Below are 17,598 nucleotides of genomic sequence, written 5' to 3'. Positions count from 1 at the left end.
ATTTACATATCGACTGCTTATTGGCTGCTAACGAGCACTCCTTCTTCTCATTCGCTGATTCTGTCTCGCGCGAAATCCCGGAGGAAGTTCCGCGCGTCGTTGGGAGCTGAGGGTCACTGGGACTTTCGTTTCTGTTTCCGGTTCGCCTGCGAAGCCATGGCGGCTGCGTCGGGAAAGAGGTTGTCCTCGATATTGGGCAGATGGCGCCGCGGGCTTCGAATGGCCCCCCAGTCCCGGGTGAGTACCTACTTTCTCTGCTCCCGAAGAAGCTCTGGGACCCTAGAGACAGCTGCGCTCCAAGAAGGAGCTGTTTGGCAGCCCCTTCCTTTAATTGAGCGCCCTCAGTCTTCCTTTGTGGCTGGCACCCAGCTTTCCTTTCTCGGCTTCCAGGCGCTGGCGGCCCTTGTTCGCGGCGTGAGTCAGGTAGATAACAAGTCCGATTTTCTGGGGAAGAAGCCTCACCGTCGGCACCCTGGCATCCTACGTCTGCCGTGCGTGCAGCTGCCACAGGCACTGGCTGACGCCGCCCAGCTACTGCTACTCCGTAAGTAACAGCGGGAAAGGGGTATCCGAGGAGAAAAAGAAATGGGCCTTTGCACACAGGTAATTCTGCTTTTCATCTCTGGCCTCCAGGGAACGCAGTGCCCAATGTGGAGAAGCATGTGCAAGCACTTACCAATTATCTCTGGAGCCGACACTTGCCCCTAGAACCTGAGGAGCTACAAAGACGGGCTGTGAGTCTGGAGAAAAAATTCCTGGAAAACGCAGGTAGGATTGAAGACTGATGAAAGATTAGGCCGGATTGAAACTGGGGAATGAAGTGCAAGAGATAATTTTACAGTCTCTCAAATAGATATTGGAGTTTCTTATTTGACTTTCTGCCTTACTGGAAGATAGATTTGTTCCAGAGATTACCCTTGGGACTTGAGGAAGGAACGGAATATGGCAATTGAAATCTGGATCCCAGTTGGGACCACCTACATTTTTTTTTGTTTTTTGTTTTTTTATTTTTTATTTTTTATTTATTTTTTATTTTTTTTTTTATTTTTGACAGGCAGAGTGGACAGTGAGAGAGAGAGACAGAGAGAAAGGTCTTCCTTTGCCGTTGGTTCACCCTCTAATGGCCGCCACAGTAGCGCGCTGCGGCCGGCGCACCGCGCTGATCCGATGGCAGGAGCCAGGTGCTTCTCCTGGTCTCCCATGGGGTGCAGAGCCCAAACACTTGGGCCATCCTCCACTGCACTCCCTGGCCACAGCAGAGAGCTGGCCTGGAAGAGGGGCAACCGGGACAGGATCGGTGCCCCGACCGGGACTAGAACCCGGTGTGCCGGCGCCGCAAGGCGGAGGATTAGCCTGTTGAGCCACGGCGCCGGCCCCACCTACATTTTTATTAAGGTGAAAGAAAGCCCCTGTAAAGTTAACTACCTAATGCTGAAAACCTCTGGGATTGGAGGAATACATGTAATATATTCACGATTGTGAGCTCCTTACAGACCTTTTATTCATCTTGAATTCCCTACACCCCCCACAATCTGGCTCTGAATGGGCATTTAGTACATACTTGCCAAACACAATAGAGTCCCTTTCCCACCTATAGGAACATTCAAGATGTCACAGTCTTAAGTTTTGGGGAAGTGAGGAAATCCACAAAATAATTGTCCTTCTCTTATCCTTTAAATCTAAATTGTATTTTCCTTTAATATAGAACAAAATTTGTTGGGTAGGGTCAGTTAAGTTGAATATACTGCTGTTGGAGGCAAATATTATCTCATACACTCTAGGGGTACTGGTGGTGATTATCCTTAGCTGAAATTTTTCTCTAGGTTTAGCTTCTTTCTTGAGCTTTGAGGCTTTTCCAGTGGGAGAGGGAAGAACCGGGTGGGCAGTGTATTAAAATATTGGATCTGGTCTCTGTTCTCCTTAGGTCCTCACTTCCAGTCCTTGTTCTCACCGCAGACTCATTCCAGACCGAAGAAAAGCTTCGTGGAGCAGTGCTACATGCCCTGCGCAAAACCACCTACCATTGGCAAGAACTGAGGTGAGGGGGACTAGAAAACGTGCAGAAGGAAGAAAAGTTGGACTTGAAAAGGAGAATGGGGCCGTACGATTGCATGATCAATTCAGTGTTTGAAAAAGCGCCTGAGTGATAGTGATCCCCAGGACTACTCTGTCCTGGGGAGTGAAAAGCTAAGCTGGAAGAGCCCTTTCCAAGATTTTATTTCCTCACAGTGGTCAGCAGATGTGACTCTGATTTTTGTACAGGTACAATGAAGGACTGAGCCTGGTGTACATGGCAGCAAGACTGGATGGTGGCTTCGCGGCAGTCTCCAGGGCATTCCATGAGGTGAAAAATCTCAGTGTCTAACGTGAACACTCTTACCTGATGTTCCCTTATTGATTCATAAAGTAGTCTTGTATGGTAGGGATTCTTAGGGTGCTGCATTTGCTTTTATGCTTTGCTTTTTTTTTTTTCTTTTTAAGTTCTCTATTCCTGTAAAAGGATTCTGTGACCCAAGAAAGGTTCAAAACCACTATTTTAGGAGCTTGTTGTTAAGTGTTTATGTTGAATCTCAGAATGTGTTCATGTCTTTTTCCTCTGTCATAGTCCCCTAATTCATATTTACTAAGGCACTAAATAAGTATCTGCTTACCATACTGTGGGGTGTTGTGTGTTTCTCCAGATCCAAACTCGAATTCCAGAGTTTCAGCCACAAACCTTAATGGACTTTGGCTCGGGTACTGGCTCTGTCACCTGGTGAGTAACTTGCTTCTTCATCCCTGTCTTTCTCAAGTCTAGTTCTAGAAAGCCATACTTAACACCAATCCAATATCAAGAAATTAATAAACCACAGGAAAAATAGGAAACTTGAGAACCTAGAATGTTTCTTCTCTCTGATTAGGCAAGGCAGAAGAAGGTATATGGGTTAGGGCCAGAATTTAAAAGAAGTATCACAGTGAAAGAAGACCCATATCTGAAAAGGTTAAAAGCAAAGGAATAATAGTGTAGGGCATAAGTTTTTACATGTAAAGTTCTTTTGACTACAGATAATTTTCTGAGCCTTCCTTTTTTTAAGGAATTATAAATAAAACAAAAAAAAACTGTTCATTTTCATTTTTCCAACTTTTTTAAGCATGATACCTGTTTTCCCAGGGGTGGGGTTAATAATAGATACATCTCCTATAAGAGTGACTTTTTGTCATAGAATTGGTGGTTTATATTTTGCCATTTTAGGGCTGCTCACAATACTTGGGGCCAGAGCCTACGTGAATATTTGTGTGTGGACAGATCAGCTGCCATGTTGGATTTGGCAGAAAAACTACTGAAAGGTGAAGACAAACTACAAGATTGAAGTCTTCCAAAATCGAGGAAGTTAAAGCTAAGGAGTACTAGAAAGGGTGGTTTTATTAGGAAGTAGAAGAGAGGACCAAAAGTAAAGGTGAATCTGTTCCTCTTCCAATTTAATGGTCAAGCAGCAGGAATTAGAGGCCTTTGCTGGACTATGTATGGATTGGGTAAACTTTTCATTGTGGTGCCTCATTCTCCTCTGGTGGTTTTCTTTATTCTCAGAGCCATGTTTCTTATTTGGATATCTATTCAGTTTACACCTGTGACTGTAAACTTCATATACACTCATGATTGTCACATTTCTTCTTTCTTCCACAGGTGGTTCAGAGTCTAGGGAGCCTTATGTTCCAGGTGTCTTTTTCAGACAGTTTCTACCTGTATCACCTAAGGTAAGTGGCAGTGTTTAGAGTATTCTTTGTGTTGAATATGGCAGATAGAAAACTGTGGCCTTAGGTTTGCAATCCAGCATTGAGTGTTGGAAGAAAAAAGGAAGCAATAGAAAAAACTTCAGGGCTAGGTCTTTGTTGTCCTCTTGGAATACGGAGATGTCAGGTCTTTCGTGTTTCTTCCCTTGGTCCTCAGGTGCAGTTTGATGTTGTGGTATCAGCCTTTTCCCTAAGTGAACTGCCCAGCAAGGCTGACCGCACTGAGACAGTTCAGAACTTGTGGCGAAAGACAAGTGGTTTTCTGGTGAGTTGAAACCCCGTAAGTCCTAAAGCGACTTTATAGATTTCATGCTTTCCCTACTTTCATTGTCCTCATTCTTGAATAGTTGTCCCCTTTGGAAGTGTCTTTATCCTCTTTTCAGATCTCTTATCTCCATCTTACACATAACGCCCATTTCCTTTTAGTACTCATACTTCCTCTGAATGTTCCTACAGAGCTGCTGACGTTGATGCTTTTGTGTAACTTGGGGCTTCTGCTTATTTTCCCCTCTTGTGAACAGGTGTTGGTAGAGAATGGAACCAAAGCAGGGCACTGCCTTCTCATGGATGCCAGGGACATAGTCCTTAAAGTAAGATTCCTTCTCCTTCCTTCACTCCCACTCACCTGACAGCAGTCACTCTTACTCCCTTGAAAACTGAAGAACTGTCATCCGTTGGTGAGGGAGACTCTCAGGAAATAAGACGTGTAAATATATACATATGTATGCTAGAGCAGTAGTTGGCGAGCAAGGGCCTGTGGCCGACATCCAGCCCACCACCTGTTTTTGTGTGAGCCGTGCTTACTCTGCATGTCTGCATTCACTATGACTGCTTTCATGCTCCAAACAAAAGAGTTGACTAGTTGGGAAAGAGATTTTTGCCTACTCTCTGGCCCTTTAAATAACAGGTTTGCTGATCCCAGATCCAGGGCATTACTGATCCAAGAATCTTGTCTCTATGAGAGAATTAGAAGCCAGAGTACAATCATATATTCAATTGTCCTGGAGTGAGATTTTCTTGAGTGGAGGCTGCTGACAAGGGAGAGTCCACACTGAGCCAAGTTCCTGCTGCAAAGAGAAAGTTCTTTGTTCGGAGTATTAGAGATGTGGGCAGCTTAACCCAAAGGACGTAGTTAATCATTATTAGACTTGAACATTAAAGCAGTCTTCAATTTACTAAGTGCAGAGATTGAGTTATGAAAATAGGCCCTACAGACCCAGCTTTATTTCTTTGTTTTTCTGTGATTCCAGGGGAAAGAAAAGTCACCCTTGGACCCTCGGCCTGGTTTTGTCTTTGCCCCAGTGAGTATTACTTCTACCTGACCCCACACACAGATCAGAACTCAAATGTCGCAGGAAGAGAGGGGGTAAAGCCAAGCTGCTCTCCACTCCTTTGTGTCCCTGTCCGCTTTCTACCTAGGGAGTCCCTCACCCCCGCTTCCCTCTGCCCCCATGTTCCCCTCTCCCTAGCCCCTCTTGACTGACACTCCTAGCTTGTAAGTTTTATACTCTGTGGCTCTTCTGTCTTAGCTCATGTCTTTATGTCTGTTCACAGTGTCCCCATGAACTTCCTTGTCCCCAGTTGACAGCCTCTAGGCCCCTGGCCTGCAGCTTCTCCCAAGGCTACCACCCCATCCCCTTCAGCTGGGTAAGTACTCTGGGAATACTGGAGCAGGGAGAAAGTAGCCTGGAGAAGCAAGAAAAAGAATCAGAGGAGGGAGGAGTTGGAGAATTCAAAGAATAATCTGGAGATTTTAAGACCTCTGTATGTTATTTATGGACTGAAAAGGGGAATATAGGAATTTTGAGGGGTGGGGAGCGGCTTGCGAGAAAGGTGCCTAAGAAGGTTTTTCCTGTATTTTTCCCCTCCGTATCCTTATCTTAGAACAAGAAACTGAAGGAGGAAAAGTTCTCTATGGTGATCCTCGCCCGGGGCTCACCAGAGGAGGCTAATCGCTGGCCCCGTATTACCCAGCCTGTCCTTAAACGTCCTCGCCATGTGCATTGTCACCTGTGCTGTTCAGATGGGCACATGCAGCACGCTGTGATCACAGCCCGTCAGCATGGCAGGTATGGGGGTGTGGGGGATGTCACCAAAGTACTGGGACATGGCAAGAAACCACAGCCCACACTGACATCTCTTTCTCTATCCCACAGAGATTTGTATCGGTGTGCCCGTGTCAGTTCCTGGGGAGATCTTTTACCTGTGATCACTCCGTCTGACTTTCCTCCATCCTCTGCTCAAGATCCCCCTCAGAGCTGACAGGACTGTTGTTGGTATACTTCTTGGCATAATTAGCACCATCTTGGACATAACCACCATTTTTGTCCACTCCTCAAACTCCTGCACACAGGCAGGAATGCTCTCATAACAAACCCATTAAGTGGAGCTCTTGGGCAGTAAGTGCTGCCCCATTAATCTTGGAGTGCAGCTGACCTGTTCCCTACTTCTTGATGAGAAATAGACCCCTTGTCATTGACACAGAGCCACCATTGTCTAATATGTAAGCCCCCTCCCTTTAGGCCAAGGCGTGGAGATCCACTGGTCAGCAGTTGACCATGTCCACACTTCTGTACATAGGTTATCCTTCAATAAAGTGTATGCTTTGTAATCCTGGGTTTGTCTGCCACTTTCTTCTATCTTTTGGCACCTTCCACCTTTAACTGCTAGTTCTCTTGTACTGGGTTTAATTGGTATAATTGGCAATCAGCCAGGAGACCAAAGAAATGAGTAAGGGGAAAAAAGCCTCTCTGAGGGAAATCCTGAGTTGGCCATCTGTCTTTGAGTGGGGCAGGATGGCCCATATATTTGAGATTTGTAGCCTGCTGCATGAGACTGAAAGTGCTGCTCAGTTCTACGTCAGTTATTTGTTGAAAGCCGTGGTGCTTCAGGAAAGAGAAACATACTGTCGCGCCTGTTGGCTGGCCGTTGCTGGAGACTGTTTGGGTCATTACCATCATGGTAATAGAGGCAGAAGCAAGTAAAGAAGTTAGAACAGGAATTAACATCTCTTTAGGTCCCTTTTCGCATCCAATCTGGCAGAGGAAATAGAGGAACACAATTCTAAGCTAGAAGTTCTGGCCTGCTATTTCATAGACTAGAAGGAAGGAAGAAATGGAAAAGGATGCAGGTCCAAGCTTTCCTCTAAGCCAGAATGGAATGCCAAGAATTCGAATCCATGGGAGGAAGGAAGTGATGATGATGTAGAAATAGAAGCAGCTTCTCTCCAGAAGCCTTGTTAACATTGTCTGACCATGTTTACAGAAGACAAAAGCCCAACACATCCTGGTACTAGGAGGATAGGCAGACATACCAAAAACTTGAGTGACCGTGGGGCTAACATTGTGGCCCAGTAAGTTAAACCCCTGCTTGTAATGCCAACATGCCATATCAGAGTGCCAGTTCAAGTCCCAGCTACTCTGCTTTTAATCTAGCTCCCTGCTAATGCACTTGGGATAGCCCAAGTACTTGGTCCTCTGCCACCCATGTGGGAGATCTGGATGGAGCTGTAGGCTCGTGGCTTCAATCTGGCCCATCCCTGACTCTGGCCATTCTTTGTCACCGTGCCTTTCAAATAAATAAATCACTGCTACTGAACTGTTTGAAACAGCAAAAAACATCAAGCAGTTGTTGCCACAAGGTATTAGCTGCATGGGTAGTGAAATTAGGTACTGTAGAAGATGACCTCTCTTCACAGGGAACAGGGCATAAAAGATGAGTAACACCTCTGTTCATCCCTCCCTTTGGTAGCATTTACACACTGCACACCAAATTGAAGGAAAGCACTCTCTCATTGACTGGATTATTTCATTCATGAGGGAAGTCTGGCACAGTGAGGGAAATCCAAGCATAGAGGACTATAGAGGAAACAAGGAATCCTGTGGGAACTAGGAATGCAATGGGCTGTTTATGCCCAGGTATTTTGAAGACACAGCAAGGCCATTTTACTTGAACAAAAAAACAGTTACTGCAGAGTGTCCCCCAGGAATGGTATGGCCCTCTTCCTTCTCAGTCTGTTGGCTGAGCTGTCTCATTAGGGAGGCAAATGCAGTGATCAAATGTGACATTACTAAGTCAAGGAAAAAAGGTGAGCAGACAAAGGATACCAAAAAGGGAAGCAAACAGCCTATGAGAGTGACTAGAAAATAGATTTGACCCCTGGTTCATGTGTTTTGTGTGACAACATAGTTAAAATCAGGGGCTGGCGCTGCGGCATAGCAGGTAAAGCCACCACCTGCAGTGCTGGCATCCCATACAGGCGCCGGTTCAAGTCGTTGCAGCCAAGTGAGGAGTGAACCAGCGGATGGAAGATCTTTCTCCCCCCCCCCCCCTCTTTCTCTCTCCCTCTCTCTGCCTCTCCTTCTCTCTGTGTGTAACTCTGACTTTCAAATAAATAAATCTTTTAAAAAATTAATTAATAAAGACAATGTTGGCAGAGAAGCTACATGGGACCCTGTTGACCTCCCTGCCACTAGGTAGGAAATACCTACCTAGAGATAGTATAAACTACCCAAAAGGTACAGATATAGGAGAAACCACAAAAGAATCAGAGTTGAGATTTTATATCCAGCTTACACTGTTTTTAATAGGTCAATTGAAAAAATGGCTGCTGGGACATGGAGAATGACTAGATTATAGGGAACTAAGCAAAGTGGTGTTTCTTATTTACATTACTAATTCCAATATAATCCAGGCACTAAAAAAACTGACATTCTCCCTCACCACCTCTCCATCTCAGATGGCCACACCAATGCCTACATATCTGAAAATGTTTGGTGTATAGATAAGTCCAGCAGGGAAACTCAGTTGACTCATGTCATGGTTTGAGACAGGAGAAAATCAAAGCAAGCAGTGGACAGAACTGTGGTGGTATGGCTGGCAATAACACACAAGCCACGGCTGCTGACCATCTGCACTGATAAGTGAGCTGGATACCAAGGCCTGGCTTTGTGAGTGGCACATTGGTAAGTAGAGTAATGGTCTGTACTGGGAAGGCCTCTGGAGGGTCTCAGTGTGGCAACCGGTACAGGAACCAAAAGCAAGTGATTGTATGCTATGTGCCATCCTGTACATCTGTCTTAGGAAACAGGCAAATTCCCTGACAAACTTATGAGCCCTTTCCCAAGCCCAAGATGCAGAAATGGCTCTTTGGGTGCATGAACAGAAATAAAAGTGTTGGAATAGGATGGAATATAGCAAAGAGAAGTTTGAAATGTAGTGACTTGGTCACAGCCATAGCCCAATGCCAGGTGTGTTTTTGCTTCCAGCCCTACTACTTGACCTACATACAGGGACAAATCCACTGAGCTATCCAACGTATTAAAACAACAAACAAGGGTCCTATTGGGTAAGCCCACCTTGGCCAACAGGACTGAAGTCATTGGAAAAAGCTTAATACATGCATATACCCATATGGCCAGTACACCTGCTCCTTCTGAGTACCTGGGAGCTCTAGCCCTGGCCCCAAAGTACCATTCATTCATGCCTAATCCATACATCCAGATGTTCTCCTGCTTGGATTGGCCAATAAACAGAGAACATTTTGTTTTGAACACCACAGATGTGAGGCCCAGGGAAGGAGGTAATTAAACAAAGACTCCGATGATGCATTACCCCAAGGTGGATCAGCTATTTCTCGCCACAGTGTGAGGAGACTCTGGGCTGCTTAAATCAGTACCTGTTGATCCTGTTAGACTCTAGACCTGTGGTAACAGCTTATGCCCTAAATGGGCTGCAGGAAATACCTCAGGGCACTAAAGTCTGCCTCTTGGTCTGGCAGGCTATTTCACCATTAGTTTTAGGACTTACTAATGGACCCTGTGCTGTTGGCCAACATGTGGTGTGTTCCGCTGCACTGGCCCCTGGCAGCTGCTGCTGCTGCTGCTGCTGCTGCTGCTGCTGTGTTATCTAACAGGATTCTACCAGTGTTGTCTTCTTAGATGGTGCAGGTTTACCACTTACAAATCTTACTAAGCATTTGGGGTTTTGCCCTGGGATCCACTTTAGACACCAGTGCTTCCCAGCAATGGGATCACAGCTGTACTCGAATTCACAGTATATCTGCTTGCTGGGAATGTGGTCAACTTCCTCCATCAAGTTCTTCTGGACCACCCTGGTGAGTATCACCTGTAGAAAAAGATTCACTTGTAGGAAAAGACTAGGAGAATGTAGATAAACCCATAGCAGAAACACAAATAGGTGTCTAATATATTAAGTACCAGAGATATTGCCAACTTAAAGGCAACATCATGGCCAATTAAAAACACCTTGACTCAACAGGGTCATGGTTGGCTTTCTTTCTGGAACAGAACTGAACAAGCCACTTGGACATATACATCAACAACAGCAAAAAAAATGGAAACATTTGAGCAAATCTGAAATGGATTCATTTGGATGGTCCCCCAGTTAATGGGCACTTAAGCCCACTGACTGTCTGTGCTGTGAGCAACCTAACCACACTAAAGATAACCCAAATTATACATGATCCAGGGAAAGCTATACAATATTATTAAAAGATAGTGACTGGTTTGACACTGATTAGCAAAGATGGTCACGTACCTGCAGGAAGGTACCCAGTGGTACACAGCGGTTATGGAGAATTAACCTATGGCCCTTGTTGCCTCCCAGATGGCTGGGTCATCACATCTTGGAGTTTATTCTCCTGAGCCCAAGGTTGAGTTCTTTGATCACCTCCTACATCTGCATATTTGATCCTGCCGTGTTCCCATTGGGTTAGGTCTGTTTTTCAGTGTTATGATCATCTGGTTTCCATTTGTGTCCCCTCAATAGGTTTAGAAGATGTTCTTTTTTCCTTTTCTTTTTCTTTTTAATATTTATTTATTTATTTGAAAGGCAGAGTTACAGAGAGGCAGAGAGAGAAGTCTTCTATCCGCTGTTTCACTTCCCAGATGGCCACAACAGCTAGAGCTGCGCCAATCCAAAGCCAGGAGCCAGGAGCTTCTTCCGGGTCTCCCACATGGGTGCAGGAGCCCAAGGACTTGGGCCATCTTCTACTGCTTTCCCAGGCTATAGCAGAGATCTGGCTCGGAAGAAGAGCAGCTGGGACTCGAACTGGGGCTCATATGGGACACTGGCACTGCAGGCGGCGGCTTTATTCATTACGTCACAGCACCAACCCCAAGAGATGTTCTTTTTTCTTACTGAAGTTATCATTACTTTTACAAAACCACCTCTAAATGATAGCCAACAGGCCATACTCATGATAAGATCACTAAAATTCAAAAAGTTATACTCCAGGCCGGCGCCGCGGCTCACTAGGCTAATCCTCCACCTTGCGGCGCCGGCACACCGGGTTCTAGTCCCGGTCGGGGCACCGATCCTGTCCCGGTTGCCCCTCTTCCAGGCCAGCTCTCTGCTGTGGCCAGGGAGTGCAGTGGAGGATGGCCCAAGTGTTTGGGCTCTGCACCCCATGGGAGACCAGGAGAAGCACCTGGCTCCTGCCATCGGATCAGCGCGATGCGCAGGTCGCAGCGCCAGCCGCGGCGGCCATTGGAGGGTGAACCAACGGCAAAAGGAAGACCTGTCTCTCTCTCTCTCTCACTGTCCACTCTGCCTGTCAAATAAAAAATAAAAAAAGTTATACTCCAATACCGTATGGCCCTTGACATGTGCACTGCATCCCAAGGGGGAACATGTACAATGATAAAAACTGGATGTTATGTTTGCACCCCTAATCATTCCACAACACAATTCTAATAGCCCACATGAAAGATCAAATTAATGTCATGTCTGATTCCGCTCCTTCCTTAAGGGGAACTCTAGCAGGTGGCTTGATTCGCAGCAAAGGTTACTTGTTCCATGCATAATTCTTTTCAGTCTTTTATTTATTTATTTATTTATTTTTTTTGACAGGCAGAGTTAGACAGTGAGAGAGAGAGAGAAAGGTCTTCCCTTCTCCGTTGGTTCATGCATGTACTTACATTGCTGCAGTGAACTGTGCCTACAGAGCAGTCAAATAGCCTCACAACGCACCATGCATGACGTCCAAACCCCTTGTAGGCTCAGGGAGCAGCATGGAAGGGGTGCATGGGGGTTTGTGAGAGCCTAAGAGTTGTTTTCAAAGGGTGAAATATAGGTATATACTACTTGATGTAATAATTAGTGCCATCTTGGACATAACCACTTTTGTCCACTCAAACTTGTGCATCCAGGCAAGAATGCTCTCACAAACAAACCTATTAAGTCAGGCTATGGGGCAATATGCGCGGCCCTTTTGTCGTGGAATGCAGCTGACGTCTTCCCTGCCCCCTTTGGCCCCTGCTCCTTGACAAGGAGCAGATCGTTTGTAGTTTGGTGCAGACTCACTATAGAAACCCCTTCCCTTCGGCCCTGGAAGTGGAGAGCCACCGGGCAGCCACCTTTGACGACGCTCCCGTATGTAAGTTTCCTCTCACTAAACTGAACATTCTGCAAGCCTGGGTTTCTCTGCCACTTCCTTCAGTCTTCCTGCACCTTCAGCTTTGGTGGCCAGTCCTCGTAGACCGGAGTTTAGTCAGAACAGATGCAGAGGGATGGTCAGTGCTTTCTGCTCTCATACCTGCCAAGGCTGAACCTGCCTGATATCTAGGAGGGCACTACTGGTACCCCCATGGGCGTGTGCGTGCATGCGTGTGCATGTGTGTGTGTGTGTTTGAGGTTTTAATAATAACAAATTTTTAAAGAATGGAAGTGGATTTTGTGATCCTTTTAAAGCAGCAGGGTCAGTTGTCCTGGTCTTATAAAGAAGAGAACCCTGAGATTTTTGTTGTCAAGCTTCCCCCACAAATCTCAAGCTCAGCCTCTCATCCAGGAACAGTGCTGCTCCTACCGAGCCTGAGACCTGCCCAGGGAGATAATCTGGGGTAGTGGGGAAGGCTGCCCCCAGCCCTCAGAACTGGCTCAACAGGTCTCAGGGTTGTTGTGCAGGCCACCTGAACCAGCAGCTGTCTGGCTTCTATTTTTTTTCTGCCTCCTTCCTTTCCATCTTTTTCAGGGCCCTTCAGCTACCTAGACTTGGCCCCGTACATTCCCCTCAACAACTAATGTCCATTAGGACCAAGTCTTCATCTCCACTCTTAGATATCCAGGCAGGATCCTTCCATTGACTTGATTCATTTCTGTTTCCCTCCTTGGCCTTGCTGCTTTAGGGCTAGAGCAACTTTCTTTGCCTTAAAACTCAAAGTCTCTCCCACAGTTCATATTAAGAAACACGCACATGGGGACTGGTGTTGTGGTGCAGCAGGTTAAGCTGTCCTTTGAGATGCAGGCATCCCATATTAGTTCTAATTTAAGTCCCAGCTACTCCATTTCTGATTCAACTCCCTGCTAGTGTGCCTAGGAAGCAGCAGATGATAGTTCAAGTACTTGACTCTCTGCCACCCACATGGGAGACTTGGACGCAGTTCCTTGCTCCTGGCTTTGGCCTGGCCCAACCCCAGCTGTTGCGACCATTTGGGGAATGAACCAGTGAATGGAAAATTTCTCTCTATATCTATCTATCTATCTATCTATCTATCTATCATCTGTCTCTCCTTCTCTCTGTAGTTCTGCCTTTCAACCAAATAAATAAATCTTTTTTTAAAAAAAGACACAGGCACAGTCAGAAGTTGTGACAGTACCAATGTTGTAATACTAAAAATCCCTCCTCGGTATGCGTTTCCACGCCTGGGGCTATTTTTCTGGAGTTACAGGAAGGGGGAGTCCCCTTGCCTAGTAAGGCCACAGAGTCTCGGGCGTCTCTCAGCCCTACCTCTTTCCCTCCAGGTGGCCCCAAATCCCCTCTGAAAGGTTGCGTTTCAGGTATCAACAGAACAACCTATAAGACTTGGGATAGGGTGGAGAGGGTATGGAAGGCTTAGATCAAATATCCCGAGCGTGGCAGGACCCAATTGTCCCCAACACAAAACACAGCTAGGAAATAGCTTCCGCCGATTGTCCCATCTGGGGTGAGACTGACCCTGGGTATGAACTGAGACTCTCCACCGCTCTTGGATTAGTCATGGCATTGAGGAGGAGGAGGGGGAGACAGCACAGGGCTCTGCCTGGCAGGGAGTCTGGAGTTTCTGGTTCCGAAGCTCGAAGCTCGGGGAAAGGCATGAGTCAGGGGAGGGGCCCCGTTGGAGGGGGAGGGCGGGAAGCTGGGGCAGGGCCCTAATCAGCTGTGCAATGCTGTGCAAGCAGAGGCAACCCAGAACAGAACGAGGAGACCGAGAGTCTCCGGAAACTCAGGCAAGTGGGCACTCCAGCTTTGGCCTCCTAAAATACCACTCCTGCTTCAAAGATTAGAACGCAGTCTGTCTGAGGCCCGTCTTCCTGCACTCCAGAGATGGAGCCACTACTAGGAGTAAAAATTGGCTGCCTGTTTGCCCTGCTGGCTGTCACTCTGGGCTGTGGACTTATTCCCATCTGCTCCAAATGGTTCCAGATCGAGGCAGCTACAGGTATAACCATTCCCCACCCTTGCCCCGTAACCTGAGTCTCCCCTCAACCCTATCCTTATTCCTTGCTCTGATTCTCTCACCATCCTCAAGCTCAGGATATTGGGTGCTACTTCTTGTTCCTTAGTCACCTTCGTCTACCTCCTCATTGCCAGCTGGATTGTAACTGCTGCTTGTTATTAGGTCGTCACCGCCGGGTTCTCAGCCTCCTGGGCTGTGCTTCTGCAGGTGTTTTCCTGGGAGCAGGGTTCATGCACATGACCGTGGAAGCGCTGGAGGGAATTGAATCAGAGATCCAGAAGTTCACGGTGCAGGTGAGCAGCAGAGATGCTGAGCTGCCATCCCGTGAGCAAGAAGAGAAAGGCACCTACGGTGCTGGAGCCAAGGACACAGGTGGAACAACAGGAAGGAAAAAGCTTTGGGATTGTGTGGAATGACGAAAGCAGCTCAGGTTGGGGCTTAAGAAAGCAGTATTGCTGAAAAGCCAGGAGAGGAAGCTGAGTTGCTCTGCCTCTCTCTGATCTCTGCTTCTTTTTCCCTAGAACAGGACAGAAAATGAGAAGAATTCTTCCTCTACTGCCAGTGCAGCTCAGGTAAGTGCCTCCCAGCAGCCCCTACCTGGGTGGAGAGGAGAAGCAGAGGTGTCTTCCTAACCAGAACCTTCTGAGAGGAGTATGTGAGGGAGACCAGGAGTCCTGCCCTCCAGCTCAGTCACAGGAGAGCAAAGGCGCAGCCAAGCCAGTGTTCTCGGGTTTACAGAAGCCCAGCAGACCGCTGTGTCTGCCGTCCTCTCCCTGAGCGCTCTGACACCCGGTGTTCAGGGATTTCTAACCCTGCTGGACCTGCGTCTCTCCGCTCCTCGGGCACTCCTGGGGCCTGTCCATATCGACTCTCAGCTTTACTGCCCTAAGCTCTTTGAGAAGTTCTGTTAGCACATTTCGGTCTCCCCAGTCCCATCCAACGCACCGTCTTCCTTTCCTCTCCTCGCCCGTGTCACAGCCCCTCTCTCTGTTCCTAGATGGAGTATCCCTACGGAGAGCTCACCATCTCCCTGGGCTTCTTCTTTGTCTTCCTTTTGGAGTCGCTGGCGTTGCAGTGCTGTCCTGGGGCCTCTGGACAATCAACAGTGCAGGAGGAGGAATGGGGTGGGGCACACGGACTTGGATTCCACAGCCATGCACGTGGACCTGCGCCCTCCCGGGGACCCCTGAGAACGCTCGTCCTCTTGCTCTCACTCTCCTTTCACTCGGTGTTCGAAGGCCTCGCTGTGGGGCTGCAGCTGACCGTAGCAGCTACCGTGCAGCTCTGTCTCGCGGTCCTGGCTCACAAGGGACTCGTGGCCTTTGGTGTAGGACTGCGGCTGGTGCAGATAGGCACTGAGTCGCGATGGGCCATGTTCTCCATTCTGTCATTAGCTCTCATGTCTCCCTTGGGTCTATCCCTAGGACTGGCTGTGGTTGGAGGAGACTCTGAAGGGGGACAGGGCTTGGTTCAGGCCTTATTAGAGGGTGTGGCAGCTGGTACTTTCCTGTATGTCACCTTCCTAGAAATCCTGCCCCAGGAGCTGGCTGATCCTGAGGCCCCTCTGGTCAAATGGGGCTGTGTAGCTGCTGGTTTTGCTTTCATGGCCTTGATTGCCTTATGGGCCTGACTTTTCTGATGGACTTATCTAGGGGGACCTCCTACTCCCCAGAGACATCTCCCAAGCAGTCACCAGGCATCATCCTCATGGAAGGGATTCCACCTTCTCCCCATGAGATACATTTCTCACTCAGGACTAAGAAAAAGGTGCTCGGGCAGAGTGACTATTCACTGGAGAATTGGTGTAAAGACCACCACTCCAGCTTTGACTCTTGTCTCATTATGCTATCCTGTGCAATAAAGTGTCCACTTACCCTTCCCTTCAGCCTCATTGTATGCCATTTCTCCTGGTTGCCTAGAAATTTCCTGGTGCAGGAGGTGGCAGAATGGAGAGTGAAGACAGGAGTATTGGATGCACTCTTTTGTTCTGGAATGAGGGCCTCTAGCCATTCTGTCAGTTGCAGGCCATGCCCCTAGACATGAATGCAGTGCTGAAATTCCAGCAATCCTGTCCCACCTGACCCACAGGAACTGAGCAAATGAGCCAGAGTTGTCAGCATTCAGGTGGGAAGAGATTGAAAAACAAGCCATGGGGCCAGTTCTGTGGTACAGCAAGTTAAGCTGCCACTTGGGACACTGGTATCCTATATTGTAGTGCCATTGCAAGTCCCAGCTGCTCAACTTCTGGTCCAGTTTCCTGCTAATGTGCCTGGGAAGCCAACAGAGGATGGCCCTAGTACTTGAGTTCCTGCCACCCCTGGTTCCTGCCACCTGCCTGGTTGGAATTCCTGGCCCCTGGCTTCAGCCTGGCCCAGACCCACTGTTACGGCAACTTGGGGAGTGAAGTAGCAGTTGGGAACTATCTCTCTATCTCTGCCTCTGTCTCTCTCACTCTCACTCTGTTACTCTGCCCTGCAAATAAATAATTTTTTAAAATAAAAATAAAAACAGAAACCACAAGGTTGATTTTCTTTTTTTTTTTTACTTGCGCTAGCCACAGCCACCCCACTTCTACTACCTGTTGTCAGCCACCCACTGCATGCCTAACAGACTTAAGATCTGGGTAACTGGAGCCTGTTTCCACCAAGTTTCCACGTTTCACATAGAGCCCTAGTGCAGCCTCAGGGATACTAGTGCTTTCTTCTGGCTCCTTTTGGCTGCTTTGTGCTGAGGGATTACAAAGCGATGTGTTTGGAGGGGGAGAAAGGCGCCAGGTAAATGCCTGGGGTGCTTACGTGACTTAGTGGCCTTTCCTTCTGCCTGCCCTGCCAGTTGCCCTTAAGTCTGAATAACTCCTGTAATTTACTTTTTCTCTTAAAACTGCTAATGCCAAATCCCAAGGCAGGTGAGATTGAGGAAGAATAGGGTGAGTGTCGCCCAGCCTCAACCCATGAGGCAGAAGAACAGCTCCGACTGAGTGGGGAGGAGAGAACCAGTGACCTGCAGCCCAGGCACCCTTGCCAGATTGCCCCTTCTGATACTTTCAGTGCGGAAGCCCAAACAGCCTTGACATGGACAAGATTTCTTCACTGTCACTGTTGTCTCTGTCTCCTGTCCATCCTGTTCCCTCCCCACAAAGTCAGAGTACCAGCTTCCCTGCAAGGCCAGTTTGCACACCCAGGGATCAGTGAGAAGGAAAGCTGCAGGCAAAGATAGATCGATATAGGTAGATGGATAAGTTAGATAGATGATAGAAGACAGATAGATGATGTTAGATGGGTGATAGATACATAGATAGATGATAGATAAAAGGCAGACAGATGATTGATAGATTAAATAATACATGATAAGTAGATAGATAGATAAATGA

General features: G+C 47.5%; 2 protein-coding genes across 3 annotated transcripts; both read left to right on the top strand.

Moving 5' to 3' along the window:
• Positions 1 to 146: 146 nt before the first annotated feature.
• METTL17 (methyltransferase like 17) lies at positions 147 to 6,382 on the top strand. The gene is made up of 14 exons (XM_062205525.1): positions 147 to 237; positions 391 to 544; positions 634 to 768; positions 1,957 to 2,038; positions 2,263 to 2,344; positions 2,682 to 2,755; positions 3,233 to 3,327; positions 3,665 to 3,735; positions 3,929 to 4,036; positions 4,293 to 4,361; positions 5,022 to 5,072; positions 5,326 to 5,418; positions 5,656 to 5,840; positions 5,928 to 6,382. Exons 1-14 carry the CDS (start codon positions 157 to 159, stop codon positions 6,031 to 6,033), a joined length of 1,386 nt encoding a protein of 461 aa, XP_062061509.1. The 5' UTR covers positions 147 to 156; the 3' UTR covers positions 6,034 to 6,382.
• Positions 6,383 to 13,982: 7,600 nt separating this feature from the next.
• On the top strand, positions 13,983 to 16,736 carry SLC39A2 (solute carrier family 39 member 2). Of its 2 annotated transcripts, XM_062204662.1 has the most exons (4): positions 13,983 to 14,210; positions 14,391 to 14,521; positions 14,750 to 14,800; positions 15,226 to 16,736. In XM_062204662.1, the coding sequence occupies exons 1-4, from the start codon at positions 14,096 to 14,098 to the stop codon at positions 15,856 to 15,858; spliced, it is 930 nt and encodes a 309-aa protein (XP_062060646.1). In that variant the 5' UTR covers positions 13,983 to 14,095; the 3' UTR covers positions 15,859 to 16,736. The 2 variants fall into 2 exon arrangements, with proteins under 2 accessions (XP_062060646.1, XP_062060647.1); XM_062204663.1 differs by lacking the exon at positions 15,226 to 16,736 and having other exon boundaries at positions 14,755 to 14,784.
• The last annotated feature ends 862 nt before the right edge of the window (positions 16,737 to 17,598 follow it).

The sequence above is a fragment of the Lepus europaeus genome, chromosome 11 (assembly GCF_033115175.1).
Source record: "Lepus europaeus isolate LE1 chromosome 11, mLepTim1.pri, whole genome shotgun sequence".
In the NCBI taxonomy this organism is placed as follows: Eukaryota; Metazoa; Chordata; class Mammalia; order Lagomorpha; family Leporidae; genus Lepus; species Lepus europaeus.
The sequence above is the reverse complement of the archived record's forward strand: the minus strand, read 5'-3'. Positions and strand labels throughout refer to the sequence as shown.

Bases quoted from the DNA above. Each gene is read 5' to 3' on its own strand.
- SLC39A2 (XM_062204662.1), top strand. From the start codon at position 14,096: ATGGAGCCACTACTAGGAGTAAAAATTGGCTGCCTGTTTGCCCTGCTG. The intron at 14,211-14,390 runs GTATAACCATTC...GCTTGTTATTAG, and splicing joins CCAGATCGAGGCAGCTACAG to GTCGTCACCGCCGGGTTCTC. The intron at 14,801-15,225 runs GTAAGTGCCTCC...CTCTGTTCCTAG, and splicing joins CTACTGCCAGTGCAGCTCAG to ATGGAGTATCCCTACGGAGA.
- METTL17 (XM_062205525.1), top strand. From the start codon at position 157: ATGGCGGCTGCGTCGGGAAAGAGGTTGTCCTCGATATTGGGCAGATGG. The intron at 769-1,956 runs GTAGGATTGAAG...TTCTCACCGCAG, and splicing joins AAAATTCCTGGAAAACGCAG to ACTCATTCCAGACCGAAGAA. The intron at 5,073-5,325 runs GTGAGTATTACT...GTCTGTTCACAG, and splicing joins CTGGTTTTGTCTTTGCCCCA to TGTCCCCATGAACTTCCTTG.